This window comes from Magallana gigas, chromosome 9, assembly GCF_963853765.1.
Source record: "Magallana gigas chromosome 9, xbMagGiga1.1, whole genome shotgun sequence".
Classification (NCBI taxonomy): domain Eukaryota; kingdom Metazoa; phylum Mollusca; class Bivalvia; order Ostreida; family Ostreidae; genus Magallana; species Magallana gigas.
Window position 1 is genome coordinate 29,318,685 of NC_088861.1, and position 26,158 is coordinate 29,344,842.

Consider the following 26,158-nt stretch of genomic DNA (forward strand, 5'->3'; position numbering starts at 1 on the left):
ATAAAGTGATGATTTTAATATCTCATTTGTCATCTTCCTTTACTTTATATGTAAAAATAAACCAGTATCACTTGCTTATGGGATTAAAGTCTCTCAGCTTTTTCTTTGTGCCAGAGCAGCATGCCCTACATGAAAACAATTTATTAACCGAGCTATTTACAAAAAAAGTTGTGTGAACCTCGATTAAAATCCAATACGCAAGTTCTATGGTCGATTTAATGACATTGTCAGAGGGTACAATGTTTTATTAAGACAAATCCTGACCGACGTTTTCCATACTTGTCGGATCATTATTTATTCACCGAACTAGCTACGGTTTCTGACGTTTTTTATTGTCTTGACAATCAGCAAACAGCAAGTGCGACCGGTCGGAAGGGGATGCTTACTTCTCCTAAGGAGCATATTCGCACCCCTATCTTTCCAGAGGCCCGTCTTAATTTTGTTTTTTTGTGAATGTTTGAGACGGTTGGCAGCTTGTTAATGTCATAAATGTAAATGTCTGTATTATGCTGATTATAGCCTTACTGACACTGATTTTTGGCACATTCTTATACATAAAATAAGTCTTATTTGGACATCGTTTACATTACATGCCGATGATATTTCTTCCGATATCGATTTTAATTATTTGTTTAATATGCTCGTGACGTCATCAGAGAATACTGTAACTTTTATCAATGTCAATTGAAATCTTTTGTGTAATAATAAAAAATGTATGATGCAGTGACCCGGTGTCATATAATATTTTGACACCCGAAACATTAACCTGGGTTCAATATATCATGCGGTATAATTAACCCGGGTTTAATCAACACTGCGAAATATTGATCCCGACTATAAAATATAAAAACCCTGGTTCCATGTTTTATGTCCGCGATATATTAAACTACATTGTACTCTTTAATCATATATTGACCCCCCCCCCCCCGATAACTATGTTTGCTATTGGATAGAGGTTTCAAAATATTATGGCCGCAATATATGTATGCGTTGACAAAACAGAGAAAAAGTCAACAAGTAAAATAAGGTGATGTCTAAATGTTTAATGGTTTTGAAGCTGACAGAGAGCATAATGAGAGGCAGAACAACTCGCAGCCCGGATGTGACTCGAGTGCAAGCTGTATGTGACAGCACACATATCACTGTAAGTGCCTTGCACGTTGGACAGGAAACTAGAAGAGACCGTCCTTCCAGTGGACTCCCAAATGTATGTAGAGTGTGTGTGACTACTGGTATGTTTCATAGCGTCCACAAACATGTGGTCGTATTGATGGTAACCATAGAAATCAGAGACGGAGCCTATTATAAAAAAAAGTGAATTTACTTGTTTTGTTGTTGGTTATTCATTTATTATATGAGTTTCAGAAAGCTTTTAAGGTGCTTTAAGTTAAAGTAAATGAAATTTGAGTTTCTACCAGATATTCCATGCTTCAATAAGTAGATGTGGTGTGTGACAGCCGACAATTGGGAGGGATCCGTAAAGGTGGCCAGGTGCCCGCAGTGTCTTTTGCAATAATCCTACATAATATATATATATATATATATATATATATATATATATATATATATATATATATATATATATATATATATATATATATATATATATATATATTAAAGAAATTCGTCTGCTACAAATCAAATAAAATCTAATATCTAAAATTTCAGATCGGGTTTTAAATATTTTTGATGCTTGATCGGTAAGCCAAATTTATGTTTCATTATGTTCTCATATATGTTTGAACAATGTCAATTCTTTAAAAAATGTAAATATTGTTCAAATATGAAATTAATAATGCACAAAATCTCTGCATTTATGAGAAAGTTTTATTGTATATATTGTGATAGGGGGAAATTGAACTCTCATTTAAGGAATGAATTCAATATTTATTTGTTTTATACGATATAAAATGGTTTGGGGCAGTTTACGCTTTATAAACCGCGAAGCGGTTTATAAAAAAGCGTTAACTATTTCAAACCATTTTATATAGTATAAAACTAATAAATATTGAATTCATTGCTTATAATTTAACTTTTTTTTTCTCTTCATTGTAGATAAAAACGGCCATTTGAACTTTTAAATGACGTTAATTTGTACAAAATTCAAACGTAACGTCAGGCGTATTGATACGTTTTTGACGTTAGTCTTACTATGACGTAGACAACATTCTTTAAACGATATAAAATAATTTTTTAGCCAATCAGAAAGCGCGTTACAACCAGAATTAAATTATTCTGTTTTTAATTGTGTTTATATTTCGTTTTTCAGGTATTTGCCGATTTTGTTTTAAAGTAAATGATCAAGTAAAAATATTTATATACCTTCCCGTGCTGCCGTGTCCCGTGTGTACTCGATATGAAGTAGCACTCATTGCTGACTTGGAAATGATTGGTTCCTTTGCACTGGCATACTGAAACAACGGTATTCAATATTCCATCAAATACTTATATACATGTAGCAAAAAAAAGATTAGCTCATTATTTTTTTCTCATTTGGTGGATTAACATCTGATATTTATATTTCAAGAAGCGCCATTTTAATAAAGTCGTTTTAAGAAAAAAAAGTCGGTCTCTTACGATATTTTGGGCGATGTTGTAGAATCAAAATATACCAGTACACTTACGAATACGAATACGAATTTCAATATTCTTTAATCTTAGTTTAGTTTATTCCCCATCACACATTGGCACAGTAGCAGATATAACAACTCTAAGTATTCAGTTCATTTCCTTCTATTAAACAATATTGTTGAAACTGCTTTTCATGTCGCCGCAATAAGAAAACAATGATAGTAAGAAGAGACCTTCCTGTGACAAAATTAGAACATTATTCATCGAAAAAAGACTGCTGTACTACTTTTTAAGTACTAGTAGCTAAAATCTTTAAGATGTGTATTTAGTATCAAAAAAAAGTAACAACGGTTAATTTTGTAAGTCGATTTCTGTGAAGATTAACTTTGTCCACACTTTAATCTTTACGTAAATTTGGAAGTCTCAATGACTTGATCTATATCTATGAAATCAAGTTGTACTGACATATAATGAAGAGGTTTTCAATTCAAAGCAGACAAAAGAATAAGACTTTTCTTATTTATACAATACAGTGAATTGTCTCCCATAGTATTTTGCATTCTTACATGGATCTTTGGTTGTTGTTGTTGTTGTTGTTGTTGTTGTTGTTGTGGTTGTTGGTGTCGTCGTCGTCGTTGTTGTCGTTGTTGTCGTGGTTGTCACGGCCTTAAGATTGCTGTTACAGAGGTTACCATCACACCACGCACCTGCCAAAGCCCGCTTACATCCAAACGTGTTCACCGCCATCGAAGCTAAATAACTGCATAACTATGTAACATAATTTTAATCAAACAGCATGCCATTTTAGCTAGGAAGTAGGAAGACTATAAATCAAATTCATCTGGTAAACAAGTGTCTGAAATGACATATTGTATAAATGTAATTATATTGGACAAATTCATTTAAGCATTTACATTCATTGACAGTCTGAATGATCACTGGACATTCAGTGGTACACTTCACCAAGTGCATTAACCAAAATTGCTCTTTGCTATACAAATCTATAAAGAGTAAGTCAAGATTGCATGTACATGTTTACTGTGCATGCATAGGCTATTGCTATGAAGAAACAAAAATCATACTAAATCGGGTGCACATCCAAGCCGAAAACCGTGCTCAGAGTACGCAGTGATTGTTTCTATTCCGTAACAATTCTACAACATTAGAAACATTAGGACATAAAGGTGCTTTCTGTAATTATTATTAGAATTTTTAAGCATACAGCATTTACCACATTTTTTCAGAGAGAGAGAGAGAGAAGGAGAGAGAGAGAGAGAGAGAGAGAGAGAAAATAACAAACCTCTCCTTGTTGACAAAGACGTGTGGAGGTACACTGACTGTAATCAGAAACATAGTCACATTCAAAGCACTGTTCTGAAATGAAATAAAGTTTCACTGACCAATAACATTGCATTGTCCAGCTACCATTTAAAATCACACGAACCGTGTTTAAAGTCTAGTGAATAATACAAATGATTTAACAAATGCACACGTTTACGCACAACGATGATAGATTATAATAGTTCCAGAGCCTTTGAAAAATTAAGTTGGATTTAAAATTGCCTTTAATAGTTTAATTAAGCTTATAACACATATCTTTTTTGAATCAGTTGCAAATAATTACGTCAACATTATATATCAAAGATCGAATAAACATAGAGAACTTCATGTCACATTTCATTTTCTATATTCTTTAGCAATACCGTGTATTCTCATTATGTTAAAAGCTTCTATCTATCTATCTATCTATCTATCTATCTATCTATCTATCTATCTATCTATCTATCTATCTACTTTTCATTTTAAATAATCATATTTGTTAGCACTACGCAACAAACAATACTTTCAACGTGGCTTACTGCAGACACCACAAGTAACAGGACAAATTGTTTTGGCACAGGTTGTGTTACACATGTTGGAATCTGAGGAGAGAAGGTCTCGACAAGCGTCTTCATGAATGTCTGTACAGGAGGCAGCGGTCTTTCTCACAACTGAAGATAACGATGAAAGAATGATAATTTAGTATTTGATCGATATTCGTCTTTTTATATGAGCGATCAAACTTTATGTAAAACATAAGAAAGGCAATAAACAAATGAGTTTTTAATGCAAGTAATTATTGTACATAATATATGTATGAAAATACAATAGGAATGTAACGCATAGGTTTTAGCTCACCTGAACCGAAAGTTCAAGTGAGCTTTTCTAATCATCGGTTGTCCTTTTGTCCGTTTGTCTATCTGTCTGTCTGTCTCTTTGTCTGTATGTATGTATGTCTGTCTGTCTGTCTGTCACTCGTTCTGTTTGTAAACTGATCACATATTTGACTTACTGCCACTGGGCCAAATTTAACAAAGTTTAATACAAAGCAGTTTTTTGGAAATGGGATTCTAAAATGTCAAAAAAAAAACGACAAAACATTCCTTAAATGGAGATAAATACGAAACAGTGAAAATATGTAGTGTCTCTTAAAAATCTTCATCAAATGCACTCCTCAACCAGAAACACCAAAATTTACACTAAAACACTTTTATAATGTGAAAATCAAAATGTTAATATCGTGACACTCACTTCAATGATGAGATCCAAGGAGGGGTTTAAAGTTTAACATATAAAAATATAGGTGAATGTTTATTTATCCATCTTCTCATAAACTACAATGCTACAAACTGTGAGATTTAATACTATGCAATCATCCTCATATTATATAAAGTGTTAAAATTGTAACTCTCGGAATTATTTCCGGGCCCTAAAAAGGAGTTTAAAGTTTAACATAAAAATATATTGGGAAAATGCTTTAAAATCTTTAAAAAAAATTCTATGCAAGCGTCCTCAGATAGCGTAGATTCAAAATTCTTAAAATGATGACTCTTCCACCTTAACTAGGGCCCTAGGGAGGGTGCAAAGTATAACATAGAAATAAAAAGTGTTTTTTTCTAAATGTTTATCGGGAAAATGTCAAATGTGAAATTATTATGCAAGCATCCTATGATAATATAGGTTTTTCATCTTGAAAACCATGACCCTCAGTGCTATATGTATATTTAAGAAGGGGTTAAAAGTCCAACATAAAAGTACATACTAGTATATAAGAGTTGAATAAGGGCCGCAATGAGTCCAAAAAAATTACGGATTTCGATAGATAAAAAATATGGTATTTTTTTTTCTACATGTATATAATTTTCTTAATTTTCTAGAATCAATGCCTTAACATCCTCTACATCAGAGTATGTAACTATTTATATAGAATTTCGTAAGAAGTGATGTGAATTTTACCGGTCTTTACCTTTATTTTTGTTTTCTCTCCTAACAAGAAGCGTTCTGGCTCTAGTGGGCTGGGATTTGTTGTTCAAGTCAATGGAACAACACATCGTGTTGCCGTTGTCATTTTCACAAACCTGAGTTCAAAAATTTCTCACAAATAATTCCATTATACATGTATAAAGTACAGACAGACAAAGTTTCTCCAAGTTTATATGAAAGTACAAACAGGATAAAGTATTGGACGTTCACTAAAGAAGAGTACCTACATTTCCTAAAGCACATCCAAGTGCAAATACTTCTCTAAAGTCGTGCGTGAAAGATTTTGATAGAACACATTCCTAGGACGTGGAAAACAATTCAGCAGATTTGTGAAAATTGGTATTAAACAATTCAAACGATTCTTTCTCTTTTTTTCCTTTTTTTTGGGGGGGGGGGGGTGATCATTAGGAATGATTTGCTTCAGCCTTTTTATTATAAACATGTACTTTGATTATGAAGTTTTTTCGTTGAACATTTGACAGATATGGAGAGATAAATAGAACGTATGTATAAAATATGAATGAACAAAAAATTTGTGAAACAATAGCTCACGAAGTCCTTGTTTGGACACTCTATTGTTGTGTTGCAGTTCTCAGGTCTAGTCACAGCTCCACACGAGTAGCATCTTAAAGCTCAAAATAAAACTAAATACTCGTTTAATTTTCATAATTTTGATTTACGAAAATATTGATAACTTTAGAATTTATTATTTTCAAAATACTATGCTAACTGTTCATATCTGCATGTTAACTAAGATTTTGTAACCATTTAGCAATCGTATAAACAAACACACAGGCAAAGATCATTTTAGTCAGAAACTTGTACAAATTGTTGATAAAAAAAGCTACATTATTATACAGATACTTTTAAATGTACTTGTTGTAATCAGAATAGAAATTAGTGCTCACGTGTTTCGTTTACTTAAGTAGGGAAAGAGTAAATAAAACATAAACAAACAATATGTAAATCACATTTGTGTATTTATATCACTTGGCCTCCATTTTTATGTTATTCTAAATCTTATATTCTTATATGCAAAAGTTATATATTATGACGTGGTAATACCGGAAAATCAGATTCAATGATAAAATCTTAGATTATTTTGATAGAATAATAACGACAAAGGCAGTAGAAATCTTCAAACTTTAACTACTGTCCTTTTTTTTCTTACCACATTTGTGACAGGTTCTCGGACATAGGGTGGCGTAACAACTCCCATCGTCACACATCGCTGGGTTTTGTGCGGCAAAGTCCTGACAGGCGGATGTGCTGACGTCATTACAAGCAAATACAAGTTGAATGACGTATAAGATTGAGATTGTAACTAAAATGTAACAAAAATAATAATTTATCATATAATTTATACCCCATCCTATGAACTATCACCATATTAAAGAAGATCAAAAATGATATTAATGAATTAAAGTTTATTTGAGTTTAATTAAATGAGCATTTAAAATATGCATAAAAAGCATATGAAATCTCAAAGAAACACTTTGTTCCATGATAATCTCTTTCCGAAAATATAAAAAAAATCGAAAATTCAAAAGAAACGATGTACCAAAAGCTAACGCGACATGTTGAACAAAAACAATATATATCAAGAAGTTATATGTTTATTATTAGTGTGTCGTCGCTATCCTGAATTAGATTGTGTAACTTCGCAAATTGTATGAAAATATTAAATGTTTATTTCTTCACAGTTGGAACTATAACTGTTTACACTGTTGTTTCCTATAATTACTGCTAAAAAGAGGCATTCACTTCTGGTTTTTGCATTGATAGTAGATTAACAATTCACTCCATTAGAATAGTGAGAATTAGAGTCTATTATGTCTTATATACTGTAATACAAAAAATTAATGTATATTTCATTATCAACTGGTTTTTTTCTTCTATTTTTGATGTAATAAATCCAGATAATTTATGTGCATTAATTTGCCTTGATTGCTGACACAAATACAAAATACCAATACAATATCAATTGAATAAAATGAATTTAACGGATTCTTAAAGCTTAATTTTGAATATCGATATCATTATTAATATAACCCTACCAAATATTGGAATCCATTTTGCAGCCATGTCAGTTTTATCTAGAAGCCCGATATGTTTCCAGTATAGATAAGATATCAGAAGGAATAATTTTAACACCAGGATCAGTTATAAGTTATAACATATTCTGCTTTGTCGAGCTGAAAGCATGACCAAACACAAAAAGGTGTTTCGTTTAATTTATCATAGTGGTATTCAAAGAAACAAAAAGAAAATATGAATTACTCTCAAATTTTTCAAACCATTAAAATGCGCATAAGGTAACAACATTCTTATTACAATGGTTATTTATGAAATAATCAAAGGATAAAATGATTTAAATGAAATGTAACATCTTAAATATAATGTTAGATATGTTAAATTTATTCGTTTTTTTTTTCAAGCCAAGAACAGTTTGAGTACCAACGCTTTCACTCAGCATTTCATTTGCATAGCGGTGTTACACTTTGCTATGGTTTCAACTGCAGATATTCAGCGAAAGTTGTCAAAAATAGCTCTATGAAGGCGTAACATTGATATTATATTGTAGAATAAACATAAATTTCCTAAGGTATTAGCTATATTTGGGCTCAGGTCAAATCATGAAGAGGATTCACCAAGCCTAGCCTTCCGGCATGTTTACATACTCTAAATATGGGTAATGTACTAGTAAATGTAATTCAAGACTGTAACCACGTATTTTATATTTATGACCCTTAATTTGTGATGTTTTATAAATTACTTATTAATAATGATATATATGTCTGAATGTTTTGATAATACTATAAGGATCGCCATCATTTGTAAAATGAAAAAAAAAAACAAATTTGGGAAATAAGGCATACAAAAAAATGAGAAAATCTTTGGAACAAACCATCTGATGCATTGTAGCAATAACTTTCAGTTGTGAAACAGAGAAAACATTCCAACGAAGTTGAATTTAAGAAAAATATGTGCAAGATTGATACGTTTCAAGAAAAATCTCAAAGGGTGCTATATTAAAAATTTACAAACTTTGAGATGAACCCCTTAAACAGACAATATGGAAAATGTCTGACTATAATCTTAAAATAATGATAATTATAATAATAATACCAGAATAAATAAATGTAAAAAAGGCATTAAAAATCTAGGGCAGACTAAATTAGACCTGGTGTCAGGATCATGAGGCAATTTTAGACTTAAGTCAAAAATTGTGTATGGTCTTAATGTCTCTCGAATGAAAACAATGACAAAATTAAAGTGCCATCAAAAGTTTATTAATAAAAATATGTTAATTACAAATTTCAATCATCATATTATGATAAACAATCGCGTTATGCCTTTGACTCAGGTCTTAAATTGCTTCATGATCATGACGCAATGCCTCGTTAGATATAATGATTATGACAATAACAGTGTTCCATACATTTAGGGAAAACGAAATATTTTCCTAGTTTACAAAACTGAATATTAAAAAGAAGCAGATTAAAGTATAATTAATATTTAAAATGATTAACTGTTGACAAAGAGAAAACAACAAGGTCCTAATGATTCCTTGTAAATGAGTAAAATGAAAGTTTGTACGCAAAAATGTTTGAAAATGAAAAGATTTTGTGCGCTTAAATGATAGTTTTCAGTTTTCCTGTGTGTTATTTCGAAATTATAATCGGCATTTCGGTTATTTAAGTTATCGTTGTTGCTAATGTTCGAGTTTTGCAATAATGACATCATACATGAGCTATGAGCTCCGAATAATTTATTGAAAATGAAATTACTGGTTAAGATTCATTTATACATATGTATCAATCTTGAATAAAAAAACATATGCAAGTAGAATTGATAATTGCATAACATATAAATTATTTCTGCATTTGCATCTGGGCAATTAAACACTCTGCGCTTACAATTAAAAAAAATGTGTACAAAACAACAACAACAACAACAATTAAATGGGTTTATTGCTTCCTTAGTTGACATAAAGCATAATGAGAATCAGAGCAATCCTCAGCCTGAATGGTATTTGAGTGCAAACTGGACGTGACAGCACACATATCACTGTATGTGCTGTTCACGTTATGTAAGTTAAGGAAACTTGACGAGACTGTCCTTCCAGTAGACTCCCAGATGTATGTAGGGTGTGTGTGACTTTTGTGATATTTCACAGCGTCCACAAACATGTGGTCGTAATGATGATACTTATAATGATAGAAGTGTGGGTCTAAAATCAAAAGTCGTCAATTGCAAAAGAGTCAATTTATTTACATCTTTGAAAACGATCAATTTGAAAATGGGTTTAAAGAATGTTTCATACGTTTTAAATTATAAATATAAAAATATAAAAAATATACCTAGGGAATGACGGAACAAATTGTAGTAGTGAGTTGTCACAGCTGATAATTGGGAGGATTCCGTAAAGGTTGCTAGCTGTCCGCAATGAATGTTACAGTAATCCTGTACAGGAAGTGTTATCAACATTTACATGAAATCTAATTGTTTGGGCCAAAAGTTCTAATCGGGATGAATTTTTGTATACAATAAAATGATTTTAACAACACATATCGGATAATAGCAGTAAAAAAGACACTATATCTATTTGTCTCTAAGTTTCATGAAAATTAATAAAACGTTTCAATGTTCTTGTCTGTATTTTTTTTATTTGCGAATTTTTTTCTTCAAAACCTTAGATAATCAATACAAAGAATGGTTAATACCTTTCCGTTTTGCCTTGTTCCTTCAGTGCCGGAGATAAAATAGCACTCGTTATTCACTTGATAATAAAACGTTCCTGTGCACTGACATACTGAAACAATTATATTCAGTTTTGTTATTTCAATACATTGTCCCTACCCTCTAGTAAAATCGTTTTAATTTCACACGCTGTTTACTCGAAAAAGTCTGAAGAATTGGAATAGGATTTCAAAACCTGGTTGCTTATATGTTTTCTACTTAAATAATTAGACGATGTTTCATTATCTTTAAACTACCAAAAAAGGGATAAGATGAACATATTTCTACCGAATAAGGAAATAGAATATATTGAATTCGGATCATACGTATGATTTCTTTTATTACAAAATTATATGGTAATGTACTAGTAAATGATAGATATTTGTCTGGTTCACTCCATTCCCCCTTTTATAGAATCTTTGAACAGGTTTCCTGCCACCAAACTGAACATTAAATATCAAGTTAGTTTACCTTTTCTGCAACGAATTTCGACGTATAAAAAACTAAATAATAATAAACAACAGAGGTTCTCATCAGGTGTATAATGTACATGTACTTAAGCACTGAGAAATAAATATCAGTTATACTGGAGCCCGTTGTTGAGTTTGAACCTTTGCTCACACTATCACATTTATTTACAGATATCGTAAAGAAAATTTTCACTTTGATCTACATCTCTGAATTCAATTCATACTGTTTTCTGTGACATACGCAAATGATTATTTCTTATTCATCTATACATTTACAATACAGTGAACTGCGACTTGAAATAGTGCGCCTACTAACATGGATCTTTGGTTGTAGTAGTTGTTGTCGTAGTTGTCGTCGTCGGTGTGGTTGTCACGGCCTTGAGATGGTCGTTACATAGGTTACCATCACAACACCCACCTGCCAAAGCCCGCTTACGTCCAAACGTGCTCACCGACATTGACGTTAACTTGTTGCATAGCTGTGTAACAAAGTTTAAAAAAACAAGATTCTTCGGTATATATGTGTTTTAATGCATAGATTGTATAAAAGTTCGATATTTTACGGATATGCATTGATGGACAGTATAAATGGTCCTTAGAAGCTAAGTTGGTAACCTAATTTACTGCACATGATCAACTTTTTAAAGTTTGTTTTTGTCAATTTAGAATGTGAAAACCAAATATAGGGTTTTAGTTATGAAAAAACAAAATCATACAATGTCTGGTGCGCATCCAAGTCGAAAACCGTGTTCGTGGTACGTATTGATTGTTTCTATCCCATAACAATGCTACAAAATAAAGGGGAAAATTGCTTCCTGTATTAACTAATCAATATTATAACAATGTTAAAATTGATGCGGCTTAAGGATTAATGACTATGAGAGAGAGAGAGAGAGAGAGAGAGAGAGAGAGAGAGAGAGAGAGAGAGAGAGAGAGAGAGAGAGAGAGAGAGAGAGAGAATAATTTACACACCTCTCCTTGTTGACAAACACGTGTGGAATTACACTGACTGGAATCAGAAACGTAGTCACAGTCATAGCACTGTTCTGAAATAAAAATCATAAAATCATGTGTGGCTTATCAATAACATTACATGGTTGAATTACTATTAAATATCTATTGTTCATGGTTTCAGGTCTGGTAAATAACAAAAATAATGATACCAATTGTACATCTGTTCATCTGTCAATTTTACATTTCATACATTGTATATTACACATTTGTTAGCACTAAATACCAAAAGCAATACGTAAATTCCTTGTTAAATGCGAAAAATCAGCCTCTGCGTATAATAGGAAGAAGCAGCCCACGCATATTTTAAAATTTCGTCTTTTCTTTTTCAAATAGTTTTGAGATACATGTATATGACATTTAACAAAACACTGATTCTTGAGATAGTATATTCTTGTAATAAGATGCAAAACAGCTTAATTGCGGAATTAAGCACTTAAGTAAAATAAGAAATTTACAGTATATGCCATCTGACTTACTGCAGGCGCCGCATGTCAGAGGGCAAAGTGATTTGGCACAAGCTGTGTCACATATGCTGGCATCTGAGGACAGAAGGTCTCGACAAGCGTCGTCGTGAATGTCTGTACAGGAGGCAGCGGTCTGTCTCACAACTGAAGATAACGATGAAAGAATGATAATTTAGTTGATCGATATTCGTCTTTTCATATGAGCGATCGAACTTTATGTAAAACATAAGAAAGGTAATAAACAGATGAGTGTTTAATGATCAAAAATCATAAATGATTGAATAATTAAAGAAGAGATCTACAAATGAGTTGATACACGATGAAGCGAAAGGATGACTTGCACTGCAATGTGCCAAAATATAAACGAATTTGACGGACTGAAATATGACATTCTTAAATATGCATAAATGTTTCATTTTTTTTTTGAAGATTTCTTGCTTCAAGAATACCTACATACGATTACTAGTGATTATGTATACATTAAAAAAGAAAGTTGTACTAGTACTAAATTTGTGGTAGTCTATACCTTTGTCTTTGTTTCCTCTTCTGATAGGAAGCTTCCTGGCTGTTGTTGTTGTTGTTGTTGGCTGGGTCTTGTTGTTGTTGCATAAGTCAGTGGAGCAACATATCGTATTGCTGTCTGCACTGTCGCACACCTGAATTCAAAAAATTCTCACAAATATGATATTCTACATATCGAAAATTCTCTTCCCATTATTAAGGATAATAAGACATAGTCTAACTAATCCAGATCAACAATTTAGGCAAGTGGCACAACTGAACTAAAAATTAGTTTAGCAATTAAATGTTCGAATAAAAAGTAAAACTTCCTTTAAAATAATATTTTCTTAAGCACATCAAGATTCAAGAATTAAGAAGAAAAGACATTTCAAATATTTTTTTTTAAATTCTTTTACGGGTTAAAAAAATATCTTACACCACTCATGATCAAACTAACAAAATGACTCAAAAATAATGTGAATATACCAACCAGATAACCTGTGAAACCTGCATAAAATTGGAGTACTTACATTTCCTAAAGCACATCCAAGTCCAAATACTTCTCTAAAGTCGTCTGTGTAAGACTTTGCTAAGATACATTTCTAGAACACGGAAAACATTTTACTGCATTTTGGGGGTTTTTTTTGTAAAAAAAAATGCACATTGTGTATTACTTGATTAAACCATTTCATTATAAACATGTACGATAATTGTGACTTTTTCTTTAAAAAAACTGACGGATTTGGAGATAAAAAAAGTCTGTAGACAAGAAATACAAAACACGTGTAAAAGAGTAGCTTACGAAATCCTTGCTCGGACACTCTATTGTTGTGTTGCAGTTTTCAGGTCGAGCCACAGCTTTACACGAGTAGCATGTTACAGACGCTTAGAATATACAAAATACTGGTTAAATTTTCATCAATTTTAATTTTTACAAAAATACTAAAACTTTTTGTCCAGTTTCCGTTCTCGATTTATTCGCGTAATAATATATATTTGTAATCAAGTAGCAATTGTATAAAAATGTGCTCGTTTTCTAAAAAAACAAAAAATAAAAAGGAGTTAAGGATCATTTTGCTATGAATAACCAGTTTCTGTATCTGTATATATAAGAATATAAGAGCAAGATTAATATATAGTAAGTCTGTGAATGTGAATTTCTTTTTTAATATTATGATCCAATCACCCAATTTCTACCTCTCCCTCAGTATCCTCTCGCCCCCATTAAATAACCCCTCCCCCATACAAAATATCCACTTTCATGACAATAATCAAAAATAGTGTTGATAATGTGCGCTTGCGTATATATACGTACAAATATATATAGTTAGTTAGTTAGCGTTAGAGTAATGTATTGATCAAATTTGTTATAACTTAAAATGGCTAATATAACCAGTATCTTTTTTTTCTTCTGTGAAAGATGTACTTAATTTTTTTTTTTAAGTTTATGTACATATTGGTAACTAAAAACGAATCTTTTCTGCATATACTTTTAATTGACTTGCTGTTGATGCAATTAAACTTTAAAATATTTGTACAAATTTTCTTTCAATTCAAAAAAGCAAGATAATATAGGGCAACCAAACTAAATTGAAATACATTCAATTTGTGTTTTATCACGAAGTTTCATTTTAATCGTGAATCTTAAAACACAACCATAAACATAATCACATGATGGCTTAAAAATCAGTATTATTATATATAAAACCAACAAATCAAATTATTGATTGCATATTTTTGCAGAAAACTCAAGCATTTTTGAACCTTAACTTTCGTCCTTTTCTGATTTTTTACCACATTTCTGACAGGTTCTAGGACATAAAGTGGCGTAGCAACTCCCGTAGTCACACATCGCTGGGTTCTGTGCGGCAAACTTCTGACAGGCAGATGTGCTGACGTCATCACAAGCGAATACATTATGTGAGACGTAAACAAGTGAGAACAAAGCTAAAATGTAACAAAAAGAATAATTCACAACATAAGTTATATTTTATCGAAAAATAACATCTGAGGAGAAACAGTCAAATATGTAAAGGAAAATTACAATGCAAGAGCATAACAATCAGGGGCCTCTAAAAATATTAAAGGTAGGATAAGGTGACATATTGGAGTGAGAATCCTCTGCTGAGCCGTCACACCCGCCGTGTGCTATTTGTAGGAACCGGGAAAAAATTCCTAAAAATCTGAAGACAATTTGGTGATTAATTATGGCCTTACAATAAGATTGAAAATCGTCGGTATGCGACCTAGTGGAAGATTGTATTTCCTGACAAGGTCGATGTATCGACCATAGAATTAAGGACAATATGACTTCCATCGGGACTACTGATAGTCCTGTTTTATCAACTTGTTTGTCAGTAGCTCTTCTTGCATTAGAAACTGTTCATACGTAGAGCCTGCCCTTGAGTATCGAATAAACTGAGAGACAAAAAATCCATATGCAGGTGATAAAGCTTTATGGCTACATAAGTAAGGACAATTTACTATAGAAAACTGGAAGTAAATTACTTTAATAACAAAGTTTTTTTGATAGGTTACCATCTATGTCCTTTTTCATTCAAATACCAAAATATGAAACAGATCACGCAGACTCTGTACTATCTAAAGTTTTAATCCAAGTTCACTAGGACATATCAAGTCGACGTAAGTATGGAATTAATAATTGTTAATTGACTATATGTCGTCGATATACCTGAATGGTGATTTTCATGTAAAAGTTTTCGAATTGACTCTGCTTCATATGAATATGAAAATAAGTTTGCTAACAATGGGGTGCAATTGGTATATATACTAATGGCAATTTGAACATATCGTAATGATTCTTATTTATCAACTACCTACATAATAAAGTATATCAATCCGGTTGAAATTTCATTGTATTAAAATCATTATTTATTAAAGATGGTAAAAGCTTATACTAAGTCTTCAAGGATCACTTTCTTCGATTTTGAGCAAAAACATTGCCTAAATGTTGTTTAAAGTTACAGTGTAAAGGTTTATTTATGCCGTAGCATATCGTCGCTGTAAATGAAGTAAAACTTTTACTGATAAAAAAGCAAAGATTAACCGTTTACTTCTTTACCAGTGCAGTTTGCTTTTTGGTTAATAATAGATACATAAAACCATTAAATTTGTTTGAAAGTATATGCAGCATAACAAAAGTGTATCTTTATTTAATTTGCTATCTTAATTGTTTCTTGAGGGTGATATAAGTTGGAATATGCCCTACATAGCTTTGACAATTGACTTAAATAACAAAAACACCATCATTAAAGCTGACATGAATTCATAAAAGCATTTGGTCGCCATATTAGTTTCGATCGCTTCTCTACTGCCACTGGGGTATATATACCGGTTGAGAAAGTTACGGTCGGTTGCTTTCCGATCGAGGCATTCACATTGCACGGACTTCTAAACGCATGAACTACACATTGTAGTAAAATGTAGTAATAAAGAATAAAGAAAACAACAATCAATGAAATACAAATATATTTATTCTTTGAAAGGATGTCCAAGGTATCCGTCTTATTTTTGCAGACAGTGCTGTCTTACTTCGCATGCACATCGAACACGTGTGTCGTTCATACAGAGTGCATAACGTCTGCATCTTCTTGAAAACCCCGGCGACATTACATCCAACACAGTAGATTAATGATAGTAAATCCAAGAAAGTAACAACGTTTCCCTCCGTTCCTACAAAAACTCCCCGTTTATAAAATCCATGTGATAATTGACATTGCTCGATCTGCCACAGTGTGTGTGGTTTGCGCATGTGCGAAGTTATAACATACACAGGGAAACGGTCTACAATTATCGAGGAATTTTTAAAGTATCTGCGCCTGGATTTCAGTCTGTCTTGTTTCGTCGTTTATTGAATATATCTTGCCAGTGAAGTGGTTGTCATATTAGTTTTGTTCAAAAAGCGTTTTTACAAGTCTTTTCGTCCAAGGTAACGTGTTCGGGTGTATGAAATTCCTGAATGCGGTGAAGCATGACGAGGGATCTCGGCCTTATATAGGGAGTGTGTAGCGATGAGCAGAACAATAAAAATCGACAACTAATATGGCGGTAGTCGGAGATAAAACACTCGGAACTACTCGGATGTCTCGCGCACTCGACGGGGGCGTAGCGGAATCAGCCGAGGATTGCCGATTGGAGATAAAAGGGAAATAATGCGTATTTATGAATTCATGTCAGCTTTAAATCAATCGAGTGGCGCACGGCCGCACAAGTAAACCGAACTAATTTTTGAATTTCATTTAAAGCTTGTCGATATCATTTCTTATGTAATGTAGTATTACCTAATATTGGAATCCATATTGCAGCCATGTTCGTTTTATCTTAGACCAAGGTGTGTAAAGAGTATAGATAAGATATCATTATAGACCGCGTTAACGTCAATACTAGAATATCTCGAGTAGGCATACACGGTCAAAAAATCTGCTATATTTTTCAAGTGTGAAACATAAAAAATATTTTTTTTTTTTGGGGGGGGGGGGGTAAATAGCTGGCTTTGCATTGATATAAATGTATATGGTTTCATAAATAAAGAATGTTATGATAGTAATATACTACATTAACTATGAGATATTTTGCACTTTGAGTCAAAACTTACATGTTTCATTACAGAAGATAACATTATGAATATATTAATAATACCTCTTACCTTTTACCATTGTGTTCACCATTGTGAAAGTTCAATGGAAAAACACTTTTTTGCTTTAGATTTTACTTTTCAGCCATACTGACCCTACACAAGAGCCTGAACCCCTTAACCAAGGGTTATAAATTTCACGAGTTAGGTAAAGGTATTCATGAAATCATAGTAATGCATTTAGTTTATTTACTCGTATTATGAGGAGGAGAAGAAGATTGACTAAACTTTAATAATTTTTTCATAAACATATTGTCCCCGCCCCAAGATCTGCACCATTGAAACAGAGGCCATAAATTTCCAAATTGGGTTTACGGCTGTATGTTATTTATGATGATAATGTATTACTGTTCACATGTGTGGGAGTGAAGAAGATTTTCGAGAATTGACCCCTTTTCCATAATTTTCCCCGCCCGTGGGGATCCTGGGGTGGCATGGTCATAGATTAAACAGTTTTGATTTCTTATCGTAGAGATCATTCCAAAAAATGATAACAATTGTCTGTGTATTTTCTTACAGCCATTTACATCGCACGATGACGGACATGGACTACCTAGTAATGTTAAAACACGTATGTTATTGGAGCAACTCTGATTACCTATACCTAAATACAATAATATAATAATTTCGTCGAAAACTATTACTTGATAAAACAAAACAAAATTATACTAGCTTTTTAATTGATACAAAAAAAAAACATATCGAAAGAGTACTAGTGCAGGAAATTCATGGGTTCAATCTGTTTGTCGTATGAACATTGTTTTAGACAAATGGGTGTAAAGAAAAAAAAACCGGCCATAAACCTGATTGACAAACAATATATCTTGAAGACATAAACATATTTAGCGATTTGTCAAAGATCCCACTTGACGCTTAACGAGTTTTATGTACAATGATTTTTTTTAAAAAGTGAACGTATCAAATGAATGTGTTATAATCGCACTCATTATATGTGTACACGTAAAACTACACCTACATGTTTTTTTTTTAATTTAGGTTACATGTACAAGGATTTCCAAATTAAAATTTTTCATCACGCAATGGTCTGTTGGGTTTTTATTAAATTTACAGTATACATGTACCAAAACGTGTTATATTTGACGTGTACAATAAATGGGCACATCTATTATTAACATTGTAACGTGGATTTAAATTATTGTATTTTATGATGCTAAATATTCTTTTATATACATTTACATCTATTCACGACAGTTAGCTAATACGGTTAACAAAGATACCTACAGTTTTTGGTATCATTCACGGCTTTCCAATAACTAAACCGAGTTTTACGGCATAAGATGACAGTATTAACTATCAAATATTAAGATAATAATAATGTTAGATACGATCTATGTATATAGTGACGATTTAAAAAAAAATCGATTTCTGCATTTGAGTATTGGGAATTGGGAACACTGTTCAGACAAAGAAAACGCATAAAAAGAGAAGAAATAAAAGACATTTGGTTTAATGCTTTCTAAGTTGACATAGAGCATAATGAGGAGTGGAGCAATCCTTAGCTTGAATGGTTTTTGAGTGCAAACTGGACGTAACAGCACACATATCACTGTACGTGCTGTTAACGTTATGTAGGTTAAGAAAACTTGACAAGACCATCCATCCAGTGGACTCCCAGATGTATGTAGGGTGTGTGTGACTTTTGTTATATTTCACAGCGTCCACAAACATCTGGTTGTAGTGATGGTAATTAAAGAAATTCGCGTGTCCGTCTATAATAAAATAAGAAAATAGTAAAATATCTGAGTCTTTGAAAACCATTTTATCTTTCAAATAATTTTTAATATGTTCCAATTTTAAATTAATTTAAAAAAAATGAAAATTACCGAATGAGCTACGCAAGAAATGGTAATAGTAATTTGTCACGGCTGATAAATGTGAGGGGTCTGCAAAGATGGCTAGCTGTCCGCAATGACTTTTACAGTAATCCTGGATAAAAGTTTTTGTCAGAAAGTAATGTAGAAGTTGTTATCTGAGGGTTTTCCAAACCCGATAGCGATTGACCAAATCTCAAAAGATTATGGAATTAAAATAACAAAATTCCATTTGTCCATAAGCTTCCTTATAATTCTATTGATTTGTTTTTGTCTTCAAATTTTTTATTTACTGTTCACTCTTTATTTTAAGAAGATATAAATGGTGCTTACCTTTCCAATTTGCCTTGTTCCTTCTGTGCCGGAGATGAAATAGCACTCGTTGTTCACTTGATAATGATACGTTCCTGTGCACTGACATACTGAAACGAGTCGTGAAATGCATAGAGGAAAAACGTTCACCAGAGACATGAAAAAATAAGATATACAAAATATATAAAAAGCATGTGCATTGCATGAACTTGTCTATTAAATCTATCTCTATCTTACGCAGATTGACATCGCATCTGTGATTCAGTAAATGACAAATCACTTCATATGTCACTTCGCCCCCCCCCCCACTTTATACATTAAAAACCATAACCGTATTTTTGTGTTTTGTTTTGTTTGTTTGTTCTTTTTGCTAGTAACCAAACTTTTACAATCAAGCCTGCCTTTTCGGGGAAAGAAGGGTACTAAAGTAACAGAGGCTCTCATTACGTACATTGTAGTTTAGTCAAGAGAACAAAATATCATTTTCACTGGTGTTCTTTTCTTTGAAAAGTACGTCTATTTGAGCAAGGATCAACGTCAACCTTGTATGCCTGCTTACATGGATCTTTGGTTGTTGTTGTTGTTGTTGTTGATGATGGCATTGTTGTGGTTGTCGTGGTTGTTGTGGTTGTCCCGGCCTTAAGATGGTCGTTACATAAGTTACCATCACAACAAGCACCTGCCACAGCCCGCTTACGTCCAAACGCGCTCACCGCCATCGACGTCAACTTATTGCATAACTACATAAAATGATGTTAAACAAACAAGATGTAATTTTATGCAATACGTTTCCTTAGAAGACTTTTTTAACAGATTACTTCGGTATGTATACTTGTTTGTGTTTACATTGTTCGACTGAATAGAAGTGGGACTATTTAATTAGTCAGGTTTAGATACATTGATTTATTAACAGTACAAGTTATTTCTTGACGCCAAGTTTCTACCCTTCACGAAGTGAATTAACACCTCAAATAACACTAAACATAATAGTTTTTGTTTATACAATCAACAAAATTATGTCCAGAAATTATCACACTGCATGTATTCAAATTCTTAAGCAATTATGCCAAATCAGATTGTTTAATAAAAAAATGCCTAAACTATGTTGAAAAAATCATACAATGTCTGGTGCGCATCCAAGTCGAAAACCGTGCTCGCCGTACGAATTTATTGTTTCTATACCGTAACAAAACTATAAAATAAGAAAAATGAAAACATTATTAAATTATCATTATTATCCTGTTTTATATCGATATTGTTAAGAAAACTTCTAATATATTATCCATACAAAAAGAAACACAGAGAACAAGAAGAGAGAGAGAGAGAGAGAGAGAGAGAGAGAGAGAGAGAGAGAGAGAGAGAGAGAGAGAGGGAGGAATAATGAGAGAGAATAACACACCTCCCCTTGTTGACAAAGACGTGTGGAGGTACACTGACTGGAATCAGAAACATAGTCACAGTCATAGCACTGTTCTGAAATAAAATGCATGTTGGTTTTCAGTAACACGTACCATATTGTTCAGCCAACATTTTAAATCCCACGTGTCTGCTTTCAGGTCCTTTGGATATATATTGTGAACATACATGCGATATGATTGTCAAAACCATTAAAACAGTGCGTTCTTTTAAACGCTTTCAATAGGGCAATTAAATCAATATACTTGCCTTAAACGAAACAGTACAGTCATAAACATAAAATAACTACAAGCAATCAAAGATATAAAACTTAATGTCAAGTATTGTTTTCACAAATCAAAGCGGGTCTCTGTTTTCTCTAATCATTTTATACATACACATGGACATGTTGATTTATTTGATAGCAAACATTATTTTCAACGTGGCTTACTGCAGGCTCCGCACGTAACAGGGCAAAGTGTTTTGGCACAAGTTGTGTTACATATGTTGGCATTTGAGGACAAAAGGTCTCGACAAGCATCTTCGTGAATGTCCGTGCAGGAGAATATGGTCTGTCTCACAACTAAAGATAACGAAGAAAAGTGGTGATCTTTTATTGAATTTAATACTAATGAACAAAGTTTATTATCAGTGTAATCTTTTTAAAGGTGTTTCAGGAAGTTTGGTGATATATTGATAAGTCAATAAACAATTCTATTGAGTATTTTTATATACTGCAAAATTTAATGCAATATGAATGTGAAACATAAATTTCCTTTTTAAAGGGGCATGGTCACGATTTTGGTCGAATTTTAATTTTCTGTTTTTATTATTTGCAATGCTTAAGGAATGCATTTCTAATGATCAAATGAAATTTTGGTGCCAGTCGTTGAGTTTAAAGCAAGATGCAGGGCTCACAATTCTTCGTCATGTAAACAAGGCTGGTGCCCTGTTTTTGTTTACATAGGTTCAAAATACCAGTAAAAATCTTTTTAAAGCTGGTTTGTCTATCTTACTATTCATTTAAAGCATAAATAAACAGTTACTAACAATTTACACATATATTTTAGGTCTAAAACTGGAATTTTCACGTCAACATTCGAAATGTAAACAAACGCTTTGTTTACATAGCGAATAATTGTAAGCTCTGAAACTCGCTTATAACTCATCACATGACACTCAAATTTTGGTTGCCTATTAAAAATGCCTTACTAAAGCATTGTAAACATTAAAATCGAAAAAATAATTTTTGACTAAAATCGTGACCCTTTAAAACAATGACTGGATGATCAAATGCGTTAATGAAATTAATAATAGAATGCGTAAAAGTGGTGTATAAGTTGGCAAATAATTTTCCGAAAAGATGAACAAACACAGCAATTAGCCCAAGAATGACAAAAGTAATGTTATTCTTTAATTACAAACAGTTTTCTTATTCTTTCTAGATTAATTAGTATGTCTCAAAATCATTTCACATATATCACTATGAACATATCTAAAATTTAGAAATGAGTTCATGTAATGAATTTGATGGACGGTTTAACAGTCTTTACCATTGTCTCTGTTTCCTCTTCTGATAGGAAGCTTTCTGGTCGTTGCTGTTGTTGGCTGAGGTTTGTTATTACATAAGTCAGTGGAACAACATGCCGTCTCACCGTTGGGATTGTCACAAACCTGAATTTAACTATTTCTGTGAAATAATTCTACAATAAATTTATATATTTTGGAGATCCTCTTCTTTTTGCTCAGCAAAACATAATATAATCTAACTAGTCTAAATCAACACGGAAAAAATCTACAAAGACTAATACAATTGAATCGATTAATTGATTGAACAATTTAATCTTTAAATAGAAAATATTACATTGTTAAATTTGAATTTTTGTAGCAATTCAAGAATGAATATTAACAAAGGACTTTCAAAAAATAATATTAATTTAAAATTATGGTAATCTCTGACATTTTATTAATGTACATACAGACAGACTGACTCAACGCTAATGTGAAAGTATACCGTTTACAAAAGTGGAGTACTTACACTTCCCAAAGCACATCCAAGTGCAAAAACTTCTCTAAAGTCGTCTGTGAAAGACTTTGCCAAGATACATTCCTAGGTCGGGGAAATGAAATAAGCCAAATTAGTGAAATGTTGTATTAAACAATGCAACCATATGTTGTTTGTATTGGTGAAATTTACATTATGTATAATGTTCTTCAACCACTTTATCATACATATGTACTTTAACTATGACTTTTTGTTCGTAAAAACAATTGAAGAATATAAAGAAGAATAGTAAAGACTGAAAATTTCTCTCTCTCTCTCTATCTCTCTCTCTCTCATGCTTTGAATGTCGGTAAAGCGTCAGAGAGCGACTAAAGTTTGTAAGCGGCTATAAACAAAAGTATGTCTGTCTAGTAGAAAAAAGTTCAACAGTTGCTGCCTTGTATTTTGCAACAAGCGTTATATATTCAATCCCCATTTCTCCAACGCGCAGCGAAGTAGTTCATGGAAATTCATGCGCATTGTGTTTGTCTAAAATGCATAGTCTTGTTTTTAAAACACGTTATTAATAAGAAAACTAAAAATAGATAGACAATTCTTTCAAAATTAAAAAAATAGAAACAAATTGCCAACACTTTTTACAAAACGTGGCTCTTTGTGTAACTATTTGGTATAGCGGAAGCTTTTACTTTGACGCTGTTTGGTTTTTTGTTTACTTTTGAAGTTGTGCTATTTATAGTAACATTGGCGATTTGCCTGCCTACAGCCAGGACTCTGCTTTCAGCAGAGCCCGGCTAAAAATGGCATGTATGCAAGAAATACAAAACACATGTAAAACAGAAGCTCACGTGATCCTTGCTTGGACACACTATTGTTGTGTTGCAGTTCTCAGGCCTAGTCACAGCTCCACACTTGTAGCACTTTAAAGACGCTTCAAATAAATCAAAACAAAATACTATAGAATAAACTATAGTATGATTTCAACCAATTTTTATATAGAAAAAAAAACTTTATTTCTTTTGGCTAGTTTCAGATATGTTCTAAACAGTATATTCACTGCTCATAATTATCCAAATGTTAACTGAGACTTGTAATTAATTAGCAATTGTATAATAGTATACGAAAATGCATTGAAGATTGAGTTGGTTAAAACAACCAGTTTGACTTTTACAAACTATTTTCTGCACATTCTTTCATTTTTACTTGCAGTGGGTGCACTCGGATGAGAAATAATCCTCTATGTATGCATTCATAAAGGGATATATATTTGTGTACTTAAATAAACACAAGTAAAATAAAAAACATCTTTTGCAAATAAAAAGAGTATGTGTTACATTAAATCCTATGATCTTATACATAACAAAAAAGATCATGACGTGTTAGCTTTAGAAAAATAAGATTTAATAATAAAAATCTTGTAAAACGTTAACAATTACGTTACGTAAATAATTACAACGAAAGCACTAGAAATCTTTGGATTTAGCACATGTCCTTATCTCACCGCATTTATGACAGGTTCTCGGACATAAGGTGGCGTAACAACTCCCATAGTCACACATCGCTGGGTTTTGAGCGGCAAACTTCTGACAGGCGGATGTGCTAACGTCATCGCAAGCAAATACGCGTTGGGAGACGTATAGAAGTGAAAAAATAACTAAAATGTTACAAAAATAAAATTTATAACATAAGTTGTATTCTATCTAATCAACTATTTACATATTGTGCATAATAAAGAAAATCCTAATAATCAATGGTAATCTAATTTCTATTTATTTTATGTAAATATCAATCATATACAAAATTAATTAAAAATTTTAATGAACAATTTGTTTGAAGATTACACTTTTTTCCTTTCTCTCTCTCTCTCAAACAAAAAAATGAAAACATAGAAATTTAGAACAAAAGATAAACCCTGTGTTGTTGTTGCATGTGAAACAAAAAAAATTTACATTTTATTGTCCAAAGTTGTTTTTCACTACATGTAGTATCTTGTTGCTTAACTACATAGTTTAGATTACGTCAAACTCTCTCTGATAAAGAAAAATACAGTAGCAATTAAGTAACACGTGTTAAATAAGCATTGAGAGCTGTATGCATGGTTGTGTGCACTGCTGTTTTTTATAAATACGACAAAATAGAATAGCTCACAAAGGATTTTGTATTGGTATTGATAAATCATTCACTTCATTTGAATAGTGAGAATTCATTTATCATCACTTTTGGTATGTACATTAATTTGCGTTGATTATTGACTTAATTAATACCAATACTACCAATAGAATGTCATAAATAAGCAGCATAAGTTTGTTAATATACTTTTACCGTAAAAACTAACAAATGTCTAGGGAAAATGAATGTGTTTATAAATTACGGATGAATGGTAACCATCTATTGTTTCAAGAACCCTATTAAGCTTTTTGTAGATGTGTTCAGTTTCCAATGTAGATAGCTTCAATTTAACTTCAATTAAATCAATGATTATTGAAAAATGCACATGTTTTCTTTTAACCACAAATAAGCCTATACGTTTTGTAAACACGTTATAAAAGAAATATTCGACCATTGCAATAAAATCGCTAGAATGTGATCAATAAGTTTTATTTTTCAATTGCAACGATTCTAAATCTCCAGATGTTTTACAAATAGCTTACCCTTGATGATCATGATTTAGCCTTTACGACTTCTCTCCTTATCAAAGTTGACCAACAACTTGTGTTGCCTGTGTGTAGTATATGATATCAAGGTCTATGAATCTGTCGATCGATTCCGTAGAAGACTCCCCGTTCATTACACTTTGTATATGGCAATGTAATAGCTTGATTTGACCACCAAATAATGTCATGAACAAAGTGTTAAATCTATCAACTTTAATAATTTGAAGTGTCACTTTGAAAGAA

The 26,158-nt window shown here is 32.2% G+C and overlaps 2 protein-coding genes across 4 annotated transcripts; both read right to left on the reverse strand.

Annotated features, from left to right (window-relative positions):
- Positions 1-1,005: 1,005 nt before the first annotated feature.
- On the reverse strand, positions 1,006-25,986 carry LOC105337322 (uncharacterized). 2 transcript variants are annotated; one of them, XM_066070720.1, is made up of 12 exons: positions 25,913-25,986; positions 24,763-24,915; positions 24,110-24,192; positions 23,298-23,369; positions 22,813-22,933; positions 21,711-21,842; positions 21,264-21,337; positions 3,654-3,725; positions 3,138-3,339; positions 2,323-2,411; positions 1,416-1,518; positions 1,006-1,299 (listed from the first exon to the last, which is right to left on the reverse strand). In XM_066070720.1, the coding sequence occupies exons 1-12, from the start codon at positions 25,923-25,925 to the stop codon at positions 1,043-1,045; spliced, it is 1,371 nt and encodes a 456-aa protein (XP_065926792.1). In that variant the 5' UTR covers positions 25,926-25,986; the 3' UTR covers positions 1,006-1,042. The 2 variants fall into 2 exon arrangements, with proteins under 2 accessions (XP_065926792.1, XP_011440304.3); XM_011442002.4 differs by lacking the exons at positions 1,006-1,299; positions 1,416-1,518; positions 2,323-2,411; positions 3,138-3,339; positions 3,654-3,725 and adding exons at positions 19,175-19,450; positions 19,565-19,667; positions 19,886-19,974; positions 20,424-20,604; positions 20,985-21,056.
- Positions 9,832-17,451, reverse strand: LOC105337320 (uncharacterized). 2 transcript variants are annotated; one of them, XM_066070721.1, is made up of 12 exons: positions 17,368-17,451; positions 14,861-15,013; positions 13,869-13,951; positions 13,597-13,668; positions 13,092-13,221; positions 12,578-12,709; positions 12,060-12,133; positions 11,804-11,875; positions 11,404-11,566; positions 10,602-10,690; positions 10,239-10,341; positions 9,832-10,085 (listed from the first exon to the last, which is right to left on the reverse strand). In XM_066070721.1, the coding sequence occupies exons 1-12, from the start codon at positions 17,393-17,395 to the stop codon at positions 9,973-9,975; spliced, it is 1,212 nt and encodes a 403-aa protein (XP_065926793.1). In that variant the 5' UTR covers positions 17,396-17,451; the 3' UTR covers positions 9,832-9,972. The 2 variants fall into 2 exon arrangements, with proteins under 2 accessions (XP_065926793.1, XP_011440303.3); XM_011442001.4 differs by having other exon boundaries at positions 9,832-10,108.
- Positions 25,987-26,158: the final 172 nt, after the last annotated feature.